A 19,282-nucleotide genomic window follows, 5' to 3' on the forward strand; every position below is an offset into this window, starting at 1 on the left:
TGAACGTTTATTCTAGATCAGTGGAGATGCAAAGTCTGTGATGCAAAAGCYTCTGGAAGTAACCTTATTCTGGCACTGCTAATAGTCTGTCAAGTTCAAGCTAAACTGTTCATACGTCACTGTGGGACTTAGAAGCCTCTACACCAATTTTCCAAGCGAATGGCATTTTAAGACGAACTGACCTGTGGAGCTGCTTTTGAAAATAATACTTATGTTTCTAAACCACTGAGCACCTCTGAAAATTTATACTCAAATAAAGATAAGAAAATATCAAAGAAAACACAAGATAATCAATTACCGAAAAAGATCATAAAAGGATCACCCAGTAAGACATAAACAAGAGAAAAAAAAAACAAGGAGCTGCATATATTATTTAGTCTACAGAACAATGGATTCATAATGAACATGACCATAAAACTATAAATATTTCCAAGAGAGGAAACAAACAAAAGGACTTGGTCACTGAAGACGGTTGGACAGGAAGCAATGGTCTGAATCTAGGTAAGTAAACAACTGGAGCTCGGCTTCGGAAAAAATCTGTAACATTTAGAAAACTACACAGTGAAAAGCATTGTCAAGGAAGGCAAACACTGCAAGAAGAGATAGAGTGCAATGAGATTATTTTATTTTTTTTCTTTTGTTCAATAATAATTCAATTTACTTACAGTCTCTTCATAGATTCTAAGTGACTAAATGTTCCAGGAATCAAATGAGCTATTCTGTTGTTATGCAAAAATCTGTTAAAAAGCACAGAAAGATGCATGTAATAATGTAATGTAATGCTTATTTTATTTACATTCTTCTAAAACTCCTTTAAGAGAAAGTAATTTTACAAAGTTCAAAAAACAAACCTCTTTTTAGTAATTCATTGGCTGCTGTTTTTTACATGGTTTAGGGGTGTATTTGATGTGTTCATGTGAGAAAAAAGCCATAAAATGACAAAGTAATCAAAAAAAAGAGGGTTTGTATGCATCCAAAGGGGCAATAAAAAAAAGTCACAATATAAATCTCCTACTTCACAATTCATAACATATATTTTAGCCAAATATAAGTCACAACTCCTTGGCAAGTAGTTTTGTAACAGAAGAATATAGCCCAAGTTATGTTTACTTCTGCACATGTCTAAGGTAGGCCTGACCAAGGYATCCTTGGCAAAGACTACTTAGTAGTAACAATTACAATGTTAGATTAAAAATTATCTACAGGAAAGATAGGAATATTATTTTCTGGTTTCAAACATTTAATCTAATTCAAACAACAAAGCAAGCTAACTTTTCTGTATCTTACCCCAAGATAAACAAACTTACAGCCTTTCAAGTTTTGGAAGATGGGTAAAGGATTCAGGTTCCAACGTTTCTATTTGATTAAAGTGCAGATACCTGAAAATATGTTAAACAGAAAGAAAAATACTGAAACAGTTTATTTAATGAAGCTAAAATATTTCAAAGCRTTTGGATGTTGTTAACACATCTAAATGACTGAAAGGTAGGGATGTAGTGGCATAACTTTCTTCTGATAGGATCTGAATCTTATGCTTTTATATGGGAGATACAGGACTTGACAAGAAGAGTTTACAGACCACTATATATCTAATAAGCATGTGTGCATGTGTGTGCCTGTTTACATACACATGTAAAAAAATTGCTTGAAGATGGTTATTTTGGAGATTTTGGAGCTACCAGCCCTTTGAGCACTTTGTCAAGTCCTTTTCTTATTAGTATGCATAGAATACATATGTGAAATGCATGTATATATATATATATATGCATATAATATATATGAAAAAATAAAATTATGGTTTTTACAGGAAAATGTTGTAAATTGGTTAGAAAATATTTTAAGTTTTCAACAGAACAGCATTTTCTGTTGTCAAGTTTTTTAGCACCGTCACACTGAGTGAAAATTTTAAAAGATTCCAAAAGGTAATCTGCTCTATTCCACTTAACTTGGCATTTAAAACTATGAAAGCTTGTAACAGCTATAGACCAAAAAAAATGTAACATAAAACAACTTTATTTTGATTGAATTATTCTCAGACAAAGGACTTCTCAGTGATCAATGTATGGTTAGCCACCTCAGCTGTGCTCTGTTTGATGGTTTGCTGATGCATATGTAAGTTATTAGCTTTATACAGCTATTAATTCCATAAGACCGGAAAATTAACCAAATTATTAGTCTATAACTGCTGTGACAATGGGCTATTCACAGGTAAGGATTGTACAGTCAGGCTCACACTAGCTTTGACTAGGTCAAGTAAGTATTCTGTAACTTTGCAGAAAAAGAAACAAAAAGTAATTGATAGAAYTGCACAAGGAAGTGTGAAAATGATTTACAGACTTTGGATCCTAACTATATCCAAATATATCCAAAACTCCTAAAGTTTCCTTTTTGACTGTTGCCTCTTGACTTACACTCTGGAACATCTGGAGAAGAACTTGCATACATAAAAATCACAGTGGGCTGAAGAATAAAAAAGCCCATCATTTAAAAACAAACAGAAAATCCCAGACCCCCAAATCTCCTGAAAATCAATCCCTCACCACGATAAGTAAGAAGGACACATGAACTCTCTTGCACTGAATCGCTGCACATATTCCCATCCCTGACCTGAGCTGAATGGCTGCCACAGACCCAGGAGAGCAGGAGTAAGCAGAGACTACCCTAGAAACCAGTTATTCACTGGTGCATGCAGCTGTGAAGCCAGGCACGTGCCTGGTAAGCTACCAGTTCCCCCACTAAAAGTGCGGGGAAGGGGCAAGCCAGTAAGCAGTGCCAGCTAAGCCATCACTGGGGGCACAGAAACAGCCAGGAAATCAGCACGGATGCGGGCAGATGCATCCRAGTGTCAAGTCTGCTCACTGCCAAGGCAATTTGTGGCCATTTCAGTGATAAATCATAWCACCGAGAGACTCTGATCCTGCTGTGTTTATAAGGAAACAAAAAATGCATAAACATGCAGCATCTTCATCATCTCCCTTTCAAAACTACGGGCCAATTTCAACTAAATTTCAAGGACAGATAACTCRAAGGCAGTTTCTTCCTGCAGGTTTCATTAGATTTGACAGCACAGAGAAGGGAGACCGCAGCTAGATCTAGCTCTGAGGAAAAGACAAGCAGCACGGAGGCGTAATTCACCCCTTTGGGCAAGACCCAGCCATGCAGCCAGCACGAGCACTGCTCCCTAAAAGCTGCAGCGCTCCTCTCCCTTGTCCCCAGCACAGCTAGTCCTGGGGGACGTTCGGGAGGTGGGAAAGCAACACAGGGACCACCACAGTGAGAGAAAAGAGTGCACAGAGAAAAGCAGACACAACTAGGGCTCATTACTTCTTCTGAAGAAGCTTTCTTTTTGGAAATAATTACGTGCAYCTTTTTTTCTTGCGCAGCAGGTTTTTATGTATACATAGCAAATTCTTCTTGCATTTTTATCAACCACGAATACCTGCAAAAGTAGTCTCCCTATCTTCTCACAATTAGTTTTTCTAAGGATTTCTCATATTTCTTTGGCATTGATAAGGCAAGTACAAGTAATACCTCTTATTAGCCCAACTAACAGGGCTGGAAAAAAAACAGCTTCCAGGCATACAGCCCATCTTTTCGTCCATGGATCAGAGGTGAAATTAGAAAGACAGAGAAAAAGAGCCTACTTCCCAGTTGGTGTAAGTGATGCATACCTAATTAAACTTGGAGCATCAGCTCATAACTGCTAATTTAGTATTCAAGTCTACTGCTTTAATTTCAGATGTAAAGAATGGCTTATTGTGCCTGAAAACCCATCTGTTTTTTTCACCCGTACTAATCTAATTAAAACAATAACTTATGAACAGAATAAGATGTTATTAAATATATGGACAAAATCATTAGCAGCAAGTGTAATTCAAATAAAGTGCAGAAGAACTCAGATTGCATTMTAAGTCTAGAATAATAAAAATTTAAAAATTATTAAAGCTATGACCTGAGCTTTAATCATATGTTATCACTTAGGTTTACTGCTTACATCCTTTTCTTGTATGATCCACATCAATGCTTTTTAAGGATTTTTAGGACTGTAATTAATATAAGAATTTCTTAGACTGAAAATTCATCCAAAAAGTAAGTAAGTGCCTCACACTGGCACATCTTTGTAGACATCTTGTATGTTAAGAATATCACATGCTTTTAAAAAATAGTAGTATGATGTAATGAAGTTGATATAAAAAAGATTTTCAAAAAAGCATGCAAAGGTGATTTTAAGAGACCCTTGTGTTTTACTTTTTTGATTCAGAATTTATTGTCAAGTAGGAAGCAGAAGAAAGGAAATAGCTATAGGGAAATAAATTCAAAACAAATACCTCTAGAGGAAAATAAAAGTCRAACAAATAAGCATGGTACAGCTTTTCTATTTCTTATTTTTAACACTGGAGTATGAATATGTAAGGTAAAATTCACTCCTAGTGGCATTTGTCTTGTTTCACAGCAGTAAATTTAGGATTTTATCTTCTATAGCACTATATTTTTATTGAAGGCATATAGGCYTATTGTTCAATTCTAATAATATCTCCCTATCTTTGAAAAAAGTACTTGAAATTCATTAATAATCTATGTACTTAAATAGTTTATTTGATAGTTTGATTATTTGAAAGAGAATGAACAAATAGATTTTTCCTACATTTATCAAAGAACTTTCCATGCCCCGGGGTATGACAAGAAGTAACAGGCTTAAACCACAAGGAAGGAGATTTAGATTTGACATAACAATAAWGATTTTAAGTACTGGAACAGGATGCTTAAGGAGATTATGGAATCTTCTCTTTAAAGGCTTTTTAAACAAGGCTAGATAAATGTCTGTTTCCAGTCATTTATGTTGGTTGACCCTGGCTGATCTTATTCTTGAATAATAGAGATATATTGCACTTCTCAAGGCTCTTGTTTCTTGTTTTGTTTTGTTTTATTTTATTTTATTCTTATTCATTATTCCTTACTATAGTTATTCTTAGCAATCCAATGAGATTTTAATCAAGTGCTCACTCAGSCTTTGCTGTGTTAAATGTACATAAACGCACATACATATATTGATGCAGCAAACAGGAACTCTTTCTAACAAAAGAAAGTGAAAAATATGTAATAACATTTCAAAGCTATTGAAAATTGAATTAACGAAAAGAAATAAAATGAATATAAGAAATTGCACCACTGCATGTAAAAGAATACGTTATTATGTATTCATTTCCCCAAATATACATCTGTATGTACACAAACTACATAAAATTCTTATAACAGTTTATAAAGAGCAAAATTAGTACAGTAATATGAAAGACAAAAGATAATGTATAATTAGTATTCCACTAAAATTAGGTACAGAGATAAAACTTAATAATTTGATTAGTATTTGGAGCTCCTATAAGTTAAGGACTGCAGAAAGCTTTTTTGTCCCTAGTACATGAAACATTCTTAAGCTGAGATCCCCAAAACACAGTAGCTGCTTGGAAGAAAAGCCGCACAACAAATACATGCATCTTGAAATACACTAAATTTAGAGCACAGTTTCTGKGATCAAAATACAAAACACTTGTGGCTTCCCAAGACAGGTATCTGTGACATTGCAGGTGAGATTCAGCTGCCYAAACACAGGCAAACAGAAGCAGTTTTAGATGCCCGTGAGTGCTCTGGCTGCCTTCTAGCTGCTGCTTTAATGCAAATTCCCTGCATTTGTGTCCTATTTGCCATCCCCAAACACATCTTCTGCAGGATCTGAACTGGTAGTAAGTGGCAACTTTTAATCATCTGACTTATTCTTTTCATGACTTGCCATGATTGGATATTTAGGTGACAAAAACATATATGGCTAAAGTCTTCAGTCTGAGTATCTAAAGCTGCCAAGTTTTTCAGCATTTATTCTAGTACAAGTGAGTTTCAAAAATCTAATTCAAAGATCTTATTCTCTTGGCAGAAATTTTAGAATAAAAAGATATTTCTACTACACCAGCAATTAAGAATTCTGTCACCGAGCTTAAAGTAGGATATTACCCAGCAACAGCACTATTTGCTGATGCTGAATTTGTCATCCCTTATACACRCAACACTGCTCTTAAAGCAAACTATATTTACAGCTTCTCTCCCATTATTGTAACTCAAGAACAGGTATAATGAAAAAAAACCAAACAAAATGGAAAAGTGTTTGTTATGCTCTTRAGTTAAAAAACTCCATACAACTACCATGGCTTCATTCAAGTATAAAAAATACTATGAATCAAATGTTCTCTTTAGAGGTTGACCTATAACTTTCCCTCTAAGAACTATACAGATAAGGAGAAAAATCTTTGAGAAAGTCATCAAATCCAGGTAGCAAAATGTGTTTAATAACTCAAGACCATAAAAGCTTCAGACACAGACRTATTGTACTGAACAGTCGATACAGCCCTAAACTGAAGTTAGAGCACTTAGGATATATTCACCAAGAGTAACTTTCGTCTTGCGAACACAGTCTCCCTCTGAAGAAGACACAGACTTCGTAGAGTCGGACTTTACTTTTATATTAAAGATGCCTATCTTTCTCCATAAACCACAAATCTTAATGAATAACCTCCATTAAATTTATTTCCAGGCCAGCCACTGGTTTCCTGTGCTCATATTTTCTCATCTGCTGAGTCTTCTTTTTAAGATCTACCTATTAAAAGGGTTCTTAAAGGAAAAAAAAACACACCCTCCAAGCTTTGTAATTTATATCTAAGAGGACAGTCATCCTCCGAGGCAGCTTGAAGGAGCAGCTGTATGCCTTCCTTGCGGCAACTGATGCAACTGTTCAGGGGCAGTCGCTGAGCAGCAGCTGTTCCAGGCTCCACTTCCAAACTTGAAACTCAAGTTTAGTTTGAAACTAAATTTTGTATGGAACAATACTGATGTTTCAAGTTGGAGCTTAAGTTGGTAATGTATGATACTACTGCAGGTCAGAGAGGCTTAATGGAAACCTAGTGGAGAAGCGCACAAAAAAGGCGTCAATATTCTGAAATGATCTATGTCTTTCAGTCATACTATAGATCAGCAAGAAATAGAGCACAGGAAGAAAAGTCCACCTGTTTCAACTTGCAACAYATCAGGCTTGGGACATGYGGAAGAATACTATTTTGGAAGACTRTAGTTCAATAAATGGACCTCAATATTTAAAATTCTACATAGAAAATAAGAATTGCTATTATCATGCAAGTAAGCCCTACCAGTTGCTGTCATTATGCTGTAGTAATCCTTTCTAGAGCAGGAGGAAGAGGAAGAGAAAGGCATTAAGGAAACAAATGACCATTTGATATATGTTTTATAATTATCACTTATGTTCTACATAGAAGCTCTTCCTTCAAAAGGCATCTATTTCCTTCTAAAATGAGCTTGTATGATTTTGTACACTTTCTGAAGCGTTATTTTATTTCAAATATATGACACATTATGTCCACTAGAGTCTTATAGTAACAYGGAAGCAGATATATGTAATAAAAAATTGTAATATAATGAAAACTGTCATGAGTTTTCAAAGTTTGCATTATGCCTGGAAAAAAGATGTTGCCCCTCTCCCAGATTTATATGCTACAGAACTCATTGCTTTGGTATTTTATTTTRGCAGTCAGGTCATGAAATATCACTTTCTATTTTTCTAAACATTACCATAACGAATGTATAGTGGTGCTTTCTGATTATAAAACAAAATGTAGTTAAACTTAATGGAAATCAATACAATCAGTTTTTGACATGCTATTGACTGTATTTTTCATTCATTTTCAACAGATATTAGTTGTCAGTCATTACACATGAAAAGGAGTAAGATTTTAATCAATCTTTTTAGAAGATAGATTGCTGAAATATCTACATTACAAACATTTAATTTTCTTACTTTTTAAATGCCTCTATATGGCAATGATTAACAGGTACACTAACATTAGCATGTATCAATAACAGTAAGATTTTAATTTTAAAGTCTATTCTGAATTCAAGAGCTTTAGTTATGCTGTAAAACAACGGCTGTAGTCAAAGGAATTGCAAAAACCTAGGGAAATGAAACTCGAATCTCTTAGTGATACACACTGCTCTTCAACATTTTCCCAGGATTTTGCTTTTTCTTCAAAGCTATTTTGTAATGTATAGGGGCAGTGGGAATGCAAATCACAAATAAAAGACAAACATAGAAATGAGGAGCTTGACACAGAGATCACTTTTGGTTTTTTCACATGCAAATGATTATAGGACTATGTGACTAACACCCCCGTCAGTGCAGACATGCAAAGCATGCAGGCAGAATGCACTGTCCAAGGCGTGCACTTTTCCTCTGCAAGGGAACCATGGCGAGGACAGCACAGAAGAGAAAAGGCACTTACAGTTGTTCTAGAGAGGCAAGTCCCTTAAATGCTTGCCTGTCAATTGACTGGATTTCATTCTTGTACAAATAGCTGAAACAAGAAACAATCAGTAATATTAGTACACAAACAAGAGGTACATGGAGGTGGGAAAGAAGAATTAAGTTGACACATGGAGACAGCTTTTCAACTACATATTAGGAAAAAATACAAAACAAAAACCAAACACATACACAAAAAATACTTTGCTCTTGAGAATTCATCCCAAAGGTTTGCCAGGAAAAAAAATCTGGGGCCTTGTAGGCCCTAAGGCTCTCTTTGGCTTCCCAGGTCTTGTTGCTATTACTTACTGTTTCTTTGCCCCTCATTTTCTTGATGGGCTTGCCCAAAGTCAGAATAAATTCAACTTAATGAAAGAATTGCATCAAATTGCTTTTTCCAAAATACATYAGGGATGCCATTGGCCTCTTGTTTTTGTTAACATATCTCATCTGAACACTGGTGTAAATTTTCAAAYTATAGAGGAATTTTTCTCTTTACCGGATTCAGAGAACAAAAAGTGAGAATTTTTATAACTTCTYCTGCATCACCTTTAAAATATTTACACAGAAATACAAGTCAGAATATTGCTACTGTATCAGAAAAACAGTATTTTATTTGTTTTATCACTGTATACAAGATGGATCCCCATTGATACTCATAACATAACCARAATAAACACATGCAGGGTATCAGTATGTTTACATGTGTCGTCTATACCTTTCTTACAGAAATAAAATTCACCAGTTTCTGGATGGATCAGTGTATGTGCTCATGTTTATCATGCTCTTAACAGTAATGATGGTTTAGTGAAAGAGTTTGAGAAAATCACACAGTTCAGCTGATGACGGCAATTCCTGCACGGAGGCAACAACAGAAAGTCCTTTTTCGGTCCTTCTCTTTTTGTGTTAGGTTAAGTTGCAGGTTCCCTAACTATTTCACAATTATTTGACAAATGATTTGGGACTAAGTTAATCAGGCATGGACTTCAACAAAACAGAGATGAAGACATTTTGAACCATGTATCATTTTATTAGTAGTCTTTTTGGCTTTTGTATCATTGTAGTTTTCTGTAACTTACTTGAAATATTGCAAACTTCTTTTGACACAACAGATAAAATACTGGCCTTGTTGGAGCTGGTGGAAGTTTTCACACTGACTTGAGAAAGTCCAACATTTCACAGCAGGCCCTAATAAGGAAAAAGGCTGTAGGCACCTGATGTTCACTCCATGACAACTTTGGGAGGCAATATGGAGTGGCATCCTTCTCTTGAGTGTAAAGCTTTTCAATTTATCAGTTGCTGAAATCCCAGCATATTGATATATAGACTCAGGGTGCTTGCTTAATATAGACATGTATYTGAACAAAAAGAAGAGTTCCCCCAATAAGAGAACAACTAGGAAATAAAAAAATTGAACTTTTTGAAATGATAAAAATCTGAACAAATTAAACTGAAAGAAAAATACTGTCAGGTGAAATGACTGTAAAAAACTCAGAAATGYATTTTAAAAGTGGGAGAATAAGTGTATGCTTATTTTGGATGAAGAATTAGTTTTTATTCCGTTTTCAAAAAATACCCACTTATAGGTATTCAAGTATTTTCTTAGACTCAGATATATCAATTTATTTGAGGATCACTATACAGTTATGACTGCTTTGTCTCTTCTTAATTTTCCTATCTGTATGACATTAAATTCCTACCTTTTACTCCAGCAAGAACTTTAAATGTGCCATTTCTTCTCACTACTTGGAAAAATTCAAAGACTTAATAGCCCGTTCACTGTTCTGCAACATACTCAGCTCAGCAGTTTGGAAACTGATGCTTCTTCCCCTGAGTACTAAACTTCTGAACAGACTCATGAACAAGAGTGCTTTCAGATGCTTTTGATAAAAAGCTTCAGTTACACAGTGGATCTGCAGATTTGAACYCCTCGCAATTTTGAATCTACAGAATGAGCTCAAATTCATCCTTCAGCTACAGCTTTTTCCATGCTGATCAGAAAACCCTCTCAAGCAGCAGCTACAGGACAGGCCACTGACTTCCCTCCATCACTGACCYTTTCTACAGACAAAATACCAGTAACCCCAAGACTAAAAAACGGGATCTCCTATGACAGAATTTTCACCACACTTTCAGTTAGACTACTGTAGATGTTTCCCAGAGGAGAACTGAATATGATATTAACTGAAAGAAAAAAACGCGCATATATATATATATATTTACCTAGTGATCAGAGATGATAGAATACAAAGTAAGCAGAGCTCACAAAAATATTCATCTTTCTAAAATTCAGCTGTGCCTAACAAGTGAGACTTTATAAATACTGAATCAATCCTTAACAAAAATATTCTCAAAATTTATCCTAGAATAAAACTGATTAAAAGTATAATTAAGGACAAAGTAACTTGACTTACCTAAGAGCTCTGTTAACACATCTAAACCATTAGTATTTTTCAAAGGATGAATAACAGTGGACTAAAATAACAAGGGTATATTCTAATATGACATTATATTATTTTCTAAAATTACTATTAATTTTTTTCTGTAGAGTTCACAAAGAACTAGCACCTTCCAGAAATGCAATTAAAACCAATTGTCACAATAGGTACTGGTCATACAGTTTGGAAATGAACAGCCAAATAGTAATCAGTTGTCAAAAAAGTAGGTCAATGAGTCTTAAATTAAAAAAAGAAAAAATAAAGTTCTTTATAAGGATAATTTTAAGGACTGTAAAAAGTCAGGTAGCAACAGAGGTACTTGTGTGGTAGAGAAAAAAAGGTAAAAAGTAATGGCAGTATGAGGCAGCGTATAGTCAAACACGACAAGTAAATAAAAATAGCAAAGAGAGACTTGCATAGAAACATAAAAGAGATGGTTGATAGACTGCAAAGCCATGAGATTGGGAACCGCTGAGGGTAGTCAAAGAAAAAAGTAGCATGTCCATAACAGCAACAACGGCAAAAGACTACACGGAAAGAATGTAATATGAGCAGAAGATATAAGGACCTGTGAGTCCTTAAGAAAGGTCAGCAATTCAGCAATCTGGCAAACCTGCACCGCATATTCCATCACTATTACTCGATTCACCAAAGGCAAATCAAATCTGGATACATTTCCAAAGCTGATATATTTCATACTGCTAAAAAATGGTTTACATTCCCTTTTATCATAGTTTTCTCATGTGATTCCTAATCCCATCTTTTCTTATGAAGTGAATATGTCTAGATACTGCTGCCAAAATAATTTTAGTTTTCCATTTTCGTTTGCAGCACTTCCTTTAAACTGTCTTCTAGCTTACTGCTCTGTAGCTATCAAGCATCTTCTCTTATCCAGAAAGCTCTTTGCAATTCCTACTGTACATTTGACTTACATTTTCCCTATATCTCCTCCTTAAATTCTTTCTTCTTTTTACTTTAACTTCAATTTTTCCACTGCTGATTCCAGATCACATAACACCCTACATATTATACCCGTAATATGTCTCTACCTTCAACTTTCAGTTATCTTCTACCTTGGGGAGTAAATTGTTGAGTTTCAGGATCAGAAAGGATTATCCTACTAATTTTTCACAAATTTGCATGCATCTATATTATAAGTTTGGTGAGCTTTTCTTTCTCATCTTTCTGCACTATCACCACGAGCTGAACAACTTACAGGAAGTCAATAAAATATACATAGTGTACTTTATATATCATGTATACATATACATACACATGATTTATCAGGAGCAAAAAATTACAAACATGTTATCAATTACTTTGCTCATATGAAGGTAACTTTTAAAGTTTATTTTAGAGATCAGTGTTTACTTTATCCCTTGTAAAATAGGGAATGTAACACCAGAAAACTATCCTGAATTACCAAAGGACAGTATAAACACATAGAAAATATACTGCAGCTGAGATCCAAGCTACTAATGTATTTTTGGTCTTTGCTAAAGAATCAAATTGACAACTGTAAGGTACATGACAGAAGAAAGACAGAAAGACAGAAAAAGCAGCCTCTTGGTGTCACAGCAAAACAATGATAATGACATTTGTTTATGTCCAACTTTCAGTATGTGAATTCAAAGACACTTTATTACCACAAACAGCTCAAACATGCAAAACTGTTTATGGAACTGTCAACATTTCAATTATATAAAGAGCAAAAAAAATCATAAAAATGAGCTTCAAAAATCATATGTGCATAATTTTTTTTATAATTTAAATGCCAATTTCTACAATGATTAATATTTTTAGTGTACAGAAAATAAATGCAAGATCATTAATCTTTGTCAATATTTGCTCTCTAGACAGACAATTTTGAAAATAAATGTATTACAAAACTCTACAGTCATTTTCAGACACAAATGATGAAAAGAATCATCCGAAAATTCTGGGGTTTTGGTGAGATTTGCAGGAGAAGGTTTTGTCTGAAAGCATAAAAAATGATGTGCAACAGAAATATAGGGACGGATCTTGATATGTCCCTCTCAGACACTGACCTTGTTTCTTTATATACAATAAAACATACATTTTGCCAGAGCTAACCACTGAGAAAAGACAGGCTTTCTAAAATTACTCAGTAAAGTGCCCATTTTCAGAACAAACTGCAATTCAGTACTTCAGTTCTCTTAATAACAAATAGCATAATGTACTAATAACCTCATCCTGTGAAACAAGACAAGCTAGATTTGCAAATATCCATAGGATCAGGCCATCCTTAGTAAAAAAATCCGAAACATTTCAGATCATTTGTCTATACAACATTAAATCCCAAACAGTATTTCTAACTTTAATTAAATAACAATCTCCTTCTTCCCAATTTCTATTTCATCTGATCCTACTGGGAAAAAATGGTCAAAGGTTTTGTTTCCTTCATTCCACAGAATAGAYTTAACCTGTGCTTACTCAACTGACATTGTCACTGCAGCTCAGCTGTATTTGGTACATTCAAGCCTTCTATATCTYCTATATATCTTCTATAGTATCTGCAGTATGGGGAATTTCGTAATGTTAAGGCTGTACAATTCTGGACATTTATAGCACAGTCCACTGAAATAGGCAATAAGGTTTTGAAGTCCATTTTAGCAAAACTGAGAGGATAGTTTTAAAGAAGAGCTCTCTCCTCCTGAATCCKTTACCACAATTAGCTTCTATATTCAACTTCTGTATTATATTTAAAATTTCCAAGGAACAAGAGRAAAAGGAAAAAACTCTTCCTCTTGGTAATATGGATATACAAATACATTAACACATAAATATGAAAATAAACATATGTAGTAGCTCAGCAACCTCTTTTCACACTTGAACTGAACAGGGTGCATAGGTCACAGGATCATAGGATCAGTAAGTATTATCTCAGTTTTAATACAGCTATATAAAAACAAGCACATGAAAATAAAGAACGAATAAGAACCTAACAACATTTCAGTACAGTTACTATGTCAAGTAGCTTAGTCATCCTGAGTAAGTACACCTTAAGTACTTCACTTATTTTACATCTAAGGTTACAAAACACCAGCTCCATCATACAAACATATCCTGTAACAAATACAGTATGGACTTTAATAATGCATTGGGGACAGTCTGTTCAATATTTTCTTCCCTCCAGTTTTATACTGAGTAAACAATTTTATTACTGAAAGATGATATACATAAAAATGAGACTAGGGAATGTAATCAAACACAGCTTTGAAAACCAAGTGGCACATCTGCACAAATCTATGTGATTTTTATTTCCCTCCCATCTCCTCCCTCCTTAGATCTATCCAGGTTACATTCTTGAAAATTAGATGRAAAATAGTATTATTGAATTATTTACAAAACAGTGATTTCTCAAAGTGATCATTCTTTTCCTGTACATTACTCTCAAAATAATCAATAAAAGTTTCTTATATGATACTACACGAGATAGACACAATCCATGACAGTTTACTATTTAGCTGTAGAGTCCTTTCTATAGAAAAAGCTTTTTTGACATCTGTTGTTTATTTGAGTAATTAAGACAAATGACACATTTGCTAAGAATGGGAAGAACTATTCTTAAAATGTACATGTTACTTTAAGACCTAGACTCTATGGATAATCAAAAAGATAATTTTCTTTTTTCGGTTTGACTTGATTTTTCTCTTATAACCTTTATACTGCATTCAGTGAACAATTTGGGGGTAGTTAAAAAGCTTATATAAATTCCAAGCTTATATAAACAGAAATCTTGGACTAGTTACTCTTAAACCATTTTTCAAAACACAAACTAAAAAAGTATCAGTATGAAAATTTCAGTGAACCTTTTAAGAGGTGACCTCCTACATCTTTCAACCTATTCCTTTTAAAATTATTTTACAAAATGCATTTGGTAAATAGTAACTCCTTTAAAACCAGCAGCCTCTAAACAAATATCTCAGTCTTGTGTTAGCAAACCTCAAATGATTTATTTATAGAAACAAAGGTTCACAATTCTCTCTCCCTTCACCCCTAGTAATTTAATTTCACAGATTCTCAAAGCAGTTTATGACATGAAACAGTGAGTCAGACTAAAACACAGTTTCAGATTAAAATACTTCCCCATTTCAGAAGTTCTATTCCATTTTGATACAAAAGGTCATATTCATTTAACTTACAGATATTTCAGATTTTCAAGGTCTTCAAATGCCCCACTAGGTATTCTTTTAATTTGATTGTTGTTTAGAAGCCTATAAAAAGAAATAAACAACTGTTTATTTTAACATACAAGATCTGTAGGAAAGAAAACAAAATGTGTAACTGCAGATATAAATGCAGCATGAAAAAGAAAATTTAAAAAATAACAATAATAACAATTGTTCCTTAATAGTAACAGTTGGCAGAAAAAAAGTGAACTGCTCACAGCTTCTTAGTCCTTTTCAGATGTGAACTCTATAAAGATTAGAGAGAAATTAACAAAAAAAAAATCATCTAAAAGCTGAAATAGTCTGACTTTTTGCAGGTATCTGAGGTTAAAATGGAGCCTAAACAGAGGGTTGAAATCAATAAAATTGATATTAACCAAAGATWTCTTATTCACAGGTAGACCTAAGCGGCTTTCCCTAGAGTGCTCCTTGGCAATATTCAGTGTACTGGACCCTTTACGTTGTACAGGAACAGAGCAGTCCGTATTCACAGCTTTGCCCCCGGCCTTCACCGCACGGATGTATGAAATTCCAAACCCAATGAATCCTGTCTTTATCTGGGACTTGCAAGCCTCGACTCAGGGATCTGGGCAGCTAAAACAYGAAGGGGGATATCTGACAAAAACTGAAATGCAGAACTGGGGACTGAGCACCAACAGAGGCGTGATGAAAGGTGACCGAAAACGTCTAGGTAGTACAGACTGGACAACAGACTTTGSGGGAAAGTCCTATCATTTTCTGATGCGACTACACACCAAGATGTCTCAGGAAATTACTTTTATATGCTTGCAGGGCAAATACATAATAATGATGCAAAACTCATGGATATCACTGCATTTTATTTCAATTCACGCACYACTTGTGTTCTAGAAAACAATCACATTTGCCATCATCAGTTGTTTATATTTAAAAGAAAAACAACTGTCCACGTTAGGAATTCCACCTCATGTCTGCAAATATGTAAGAGAACAGAAACACGCATGCATCTGTCCCAAAAGTCATGTTTGAGGGAAAAACTGAGATACTAAGTTATGACTGTACACACATTATGTGCCTTCTGGGAGAGTAAAAAAGATGGATTTCTCTTCACAAATATATGGTACCAGAGACCTCTATAAAGGGAAGCTGGGCAGGAACAAAGTCTTCCAACTTCTGCTATTGCCCTGGCTACCCAATTAGAACAGGACTGCTTTGAAACATTAGGAATAGTCTATCAAATATTTTGTAACTGCAACACGTTTGAACATCTTTGCTGTAACTGCATGATCTAATACGTGATATTACACCTAGGTCATTTAACAAGATTTGGAAAAAAATGATAAAGTTCTGTACTTTTCATATTCTTATCGAAGAATGTTAATAAAAAATTCGGAAGTTAATCATTTGATTTTTTACTGTAATAGGCATATACTTTGGTTTTGCTCGCTTTCAAATAATTCAGGTCTAAATCTTGCTTCCCTCACCTGTGTAAATATTACAGCTGAAATCTATGAGACTACTTACCTATGAAAGGAAAGAAAATTTGGCAYGGTATCAAACTAACCATATTATTTCAAAAAGGGAAAGTACCTTAGGTTGAAAAATAACTTACAGCGTGTTCAGGTTTTTAAGCCGTCTAAACTCTCCAGGCTGGATTTCTTTAATCCTATTAAATCTTAGGTCTCTGTAGAATAAAGAGAGAAGAATCGCATTAGAAAAATCTCCGTATTTTTTTCAGACGAAAAAGCGAATTAAGCACAAGTCTTTTGTGACCATTGTGGACGTTTGCCTCTGTCCGTAAACCGTAGCTTTTGACCGGGGGACAAAGCAAACCGAATCCAACCCCTGTGCAACACGTTTAGCTAGACGATGCACCACAGCGGTGCAGATCCGGCACCCGCAGGCAGCACGGAGGCTGCCTCCGAGCTGGCCCTGCCTTCGCGAGGGATGTCCACCTCCTCGGGGAGCCGCCTGCTAGCGGGCTCTCGGACTGCATCTCGCTAAATCGAATCGTCTTTGCATCCTGAAATCTGTTTGGAAACAATACCCCAGAACAGATGGGGAAATCAGGAGAAAAAAAGGAAGAAGGGGCAGCTTTCGAGACTGCCGAGACGCTCCAYTCTGCTGCTCTGGATAAGGTGGTCTAAATGCTTTGCACCTTGGCCTGCTTCTAAAACCTCAAATCCAGTTGCTCAAAGCAAATGATTTTCATAATTTTCTGAATTAATTATACTTTCCCTTAGTTTTTCATATGCTTTTCGGAGGTGCAGCTCATGGAGAAGGAAAATCCCAGCCCCTCCTGCACTCGTCAGTGCAAAAACTGATCGGTGACTGGAAAATACGAGTGACACAAGCCGCTATCCCTTACTCAGAAGGCACGGGGCCAAACTCCCCGTACAGCACGGCCGCGCCGCTACTCAGCTCCCCGCTGAGCAGGGCGCCTCGAGATTTCGAAGCACAAACTGTTTTAGCTTGATTTGAAAAAAATGTTATAACGACACTCATGTTTCACGCATCATTTGCGCATGAAATACCCATTTACCACACACGAAACACACGTTCCTCTAAGGAAAAAAAGTCATCCTAACACTGTATGAATCTCAGATGCTGAAATGTTGATAGTCAGACAGCTCCTTTGACAAGCATGGCATGCTSTGTGTGTGTACATATACATATACATGTCTGTGTGTATATATATGCACGTATATATATTATACATATATATGAACACAGCTTGTCTCTTCTTAAGATCCCTCTCCAATCACTATTGACTATACATGCCAATGCACTGCAAACTTTTCTTAGATTATCTGGAAATCTATTGCGATTCRAAAAAAAAACATATTTTAATTTCAAGTAAAATTCCAAAGGGCAAAAATCCCATATTCAGTTGGATTTTGGAGCTCAATTCAATTTTTCAAAAGCTTCAAAATACTATTACAACTTAGTAAGATTTAGCTACTAAACAGTTAAAATTTTATATATATTTATGTGTAAATATAACTGAAAATAAATCTTTATCAAAAGTGAACGCTGACAGAACGTAGCTTTTCTTTCTAGCTGTAAAAGAGTATACATTCATCCATATACAGTACAACAGTAATGGCTATAACGGAGCAAAGCTGTTAAATAAGTAGTTAAAGTTAACGAATGAAATGAAGCGAGGAGACGGTCCTCCGAGTCTGCATCAAAACGAGCACCACTTCGATTTGTCAAATCCATTCTACAGTAATTCATTACAGCAACTGGACCCATAATGCCAGTCAAAATAATTTGTGTTATTTTTATTATCAGTGTAGATGGTGATATTTTATCCCAACTCCTGACACTATTTCCTTTCTCATATTAACTTGTTAAGGCTATAGAAAAAAAATGTATTTGGAAGCCTACCCATTTGTTCTCATTCTGTGTAACGGTCTTCAAAAAGAGCCATACAAACCACAGCAGTCACGTTTTCCCTAGAGCTGGGGGCACCAGGTGCCTATAAGTAAAATGTTTCACAGAGAGCTATGATGACAAAATATGTTTTTATAGAGAATAACTATATGTTTTTGTTTAAAACGTACTAAATTTGCATTAAAATTAGAGGAAAACAAACAACCTATTTGTTAATGGAAGATTAAGATTTTGGTATATTCCTTCAAAGGAGAGCTTATATGTTAATTCAACAAATTGCTATGCATAAATTTAAAGTCTTGACATTAAGTTTTCAGCCCCAAATTCTCCATAATAACAACAGAGAGACCACAAATGTAGTTCAAAATAAAGAACACACAATCTCTTTTGTTCTCTAAATTGTTATAATTACACTTCTTGCGTTATTTGTACACAGAAGATGAAAGTTGTTAAGCCATAACCACTAGAGATGTCTCAGGAAGAAATTACATCAAATTATCTGAATTGCCCTGTGCAACAGCATAATAAGCTAGGTAGATAAGGGAAACAAAGGAGTTACTAGCAGCCGTTAGCTATATACATAGTTTGAGGGGTTTGATACAGGCCATTCACATAAACAAATCAGAGAAATGGTTTAGAGGAAATTTCTACAAAGTAATTATACCACTGGTAGAGGAAAAAGATAGAGAATAAGGAAAAATTTGTTATCCAACTGAAAGGTGGAATCAAGAAGTATCGTGCAGACACCTGCCGTAAGATATTCTTCAGTGTTTCAAGATACGGATGGTGGAAGGAAAAGTAACCTTATTAAATACGAACATGTTGGCAAGTTTGGAGTGGCCGCAAATATTCTGGAAGATGTCTCAGATCAGGAGCTATAAAGCCCTAAGAAGTAGAAATAATTCAGTTCAACGGCACAG

The 19,282-nt window shown here is 35.0% G+C and overlaps 1 protein-coding gene across 1 annotated transcript in view; it reads right to left on the bottom strand.

The window, feature by feature from the left end:
* Positions 1-16,694, bottom strand: part of PXDN (peroxidasin) — a gene marked incomplete at its 5' end in the record, with an annotated part of 60,181 nt that extends 43,487 nt beyond the window's left edge. The window contains 5 exons of the mRNA XM_085322938.1: positions 666-737; positions 1,308-1,379; positions 8,337-8,408; positions 14,961-15,032; positions 16,579-16,694. Coding sequence (XP_085179064.1) covers positions 666-737; positions 1,308-1,379; positions 8,337-8,408; positions 14,961-15,032; positions 16,579-16,694 — 404 coding nt within the window. The remainder of the gene's footprint in view (positions 1-665; positions 738-1,307; positions 1,380-8,336; positions 8,409-14,960; positions 15,033-16,578) is intronic.
* Positions 16,695-19,282: the final 2,588 nt, after the last annotated feature.

This window comes from Rhea americana, unplaced genomic scaffold (assembly GCF_003343005.1).
Source record: "Rhea americana isolate MKP2758 unplaced genomic scaffold, rheAme1 scaffold_80, whole genome shotgun sequence".
Taxonomy (NCBI): domain Eukaryota; kingdom Metazoa; phylum Chordata; class Aves; order Rheiformes; family Rheidae; genus Rhea; species Rhea americana.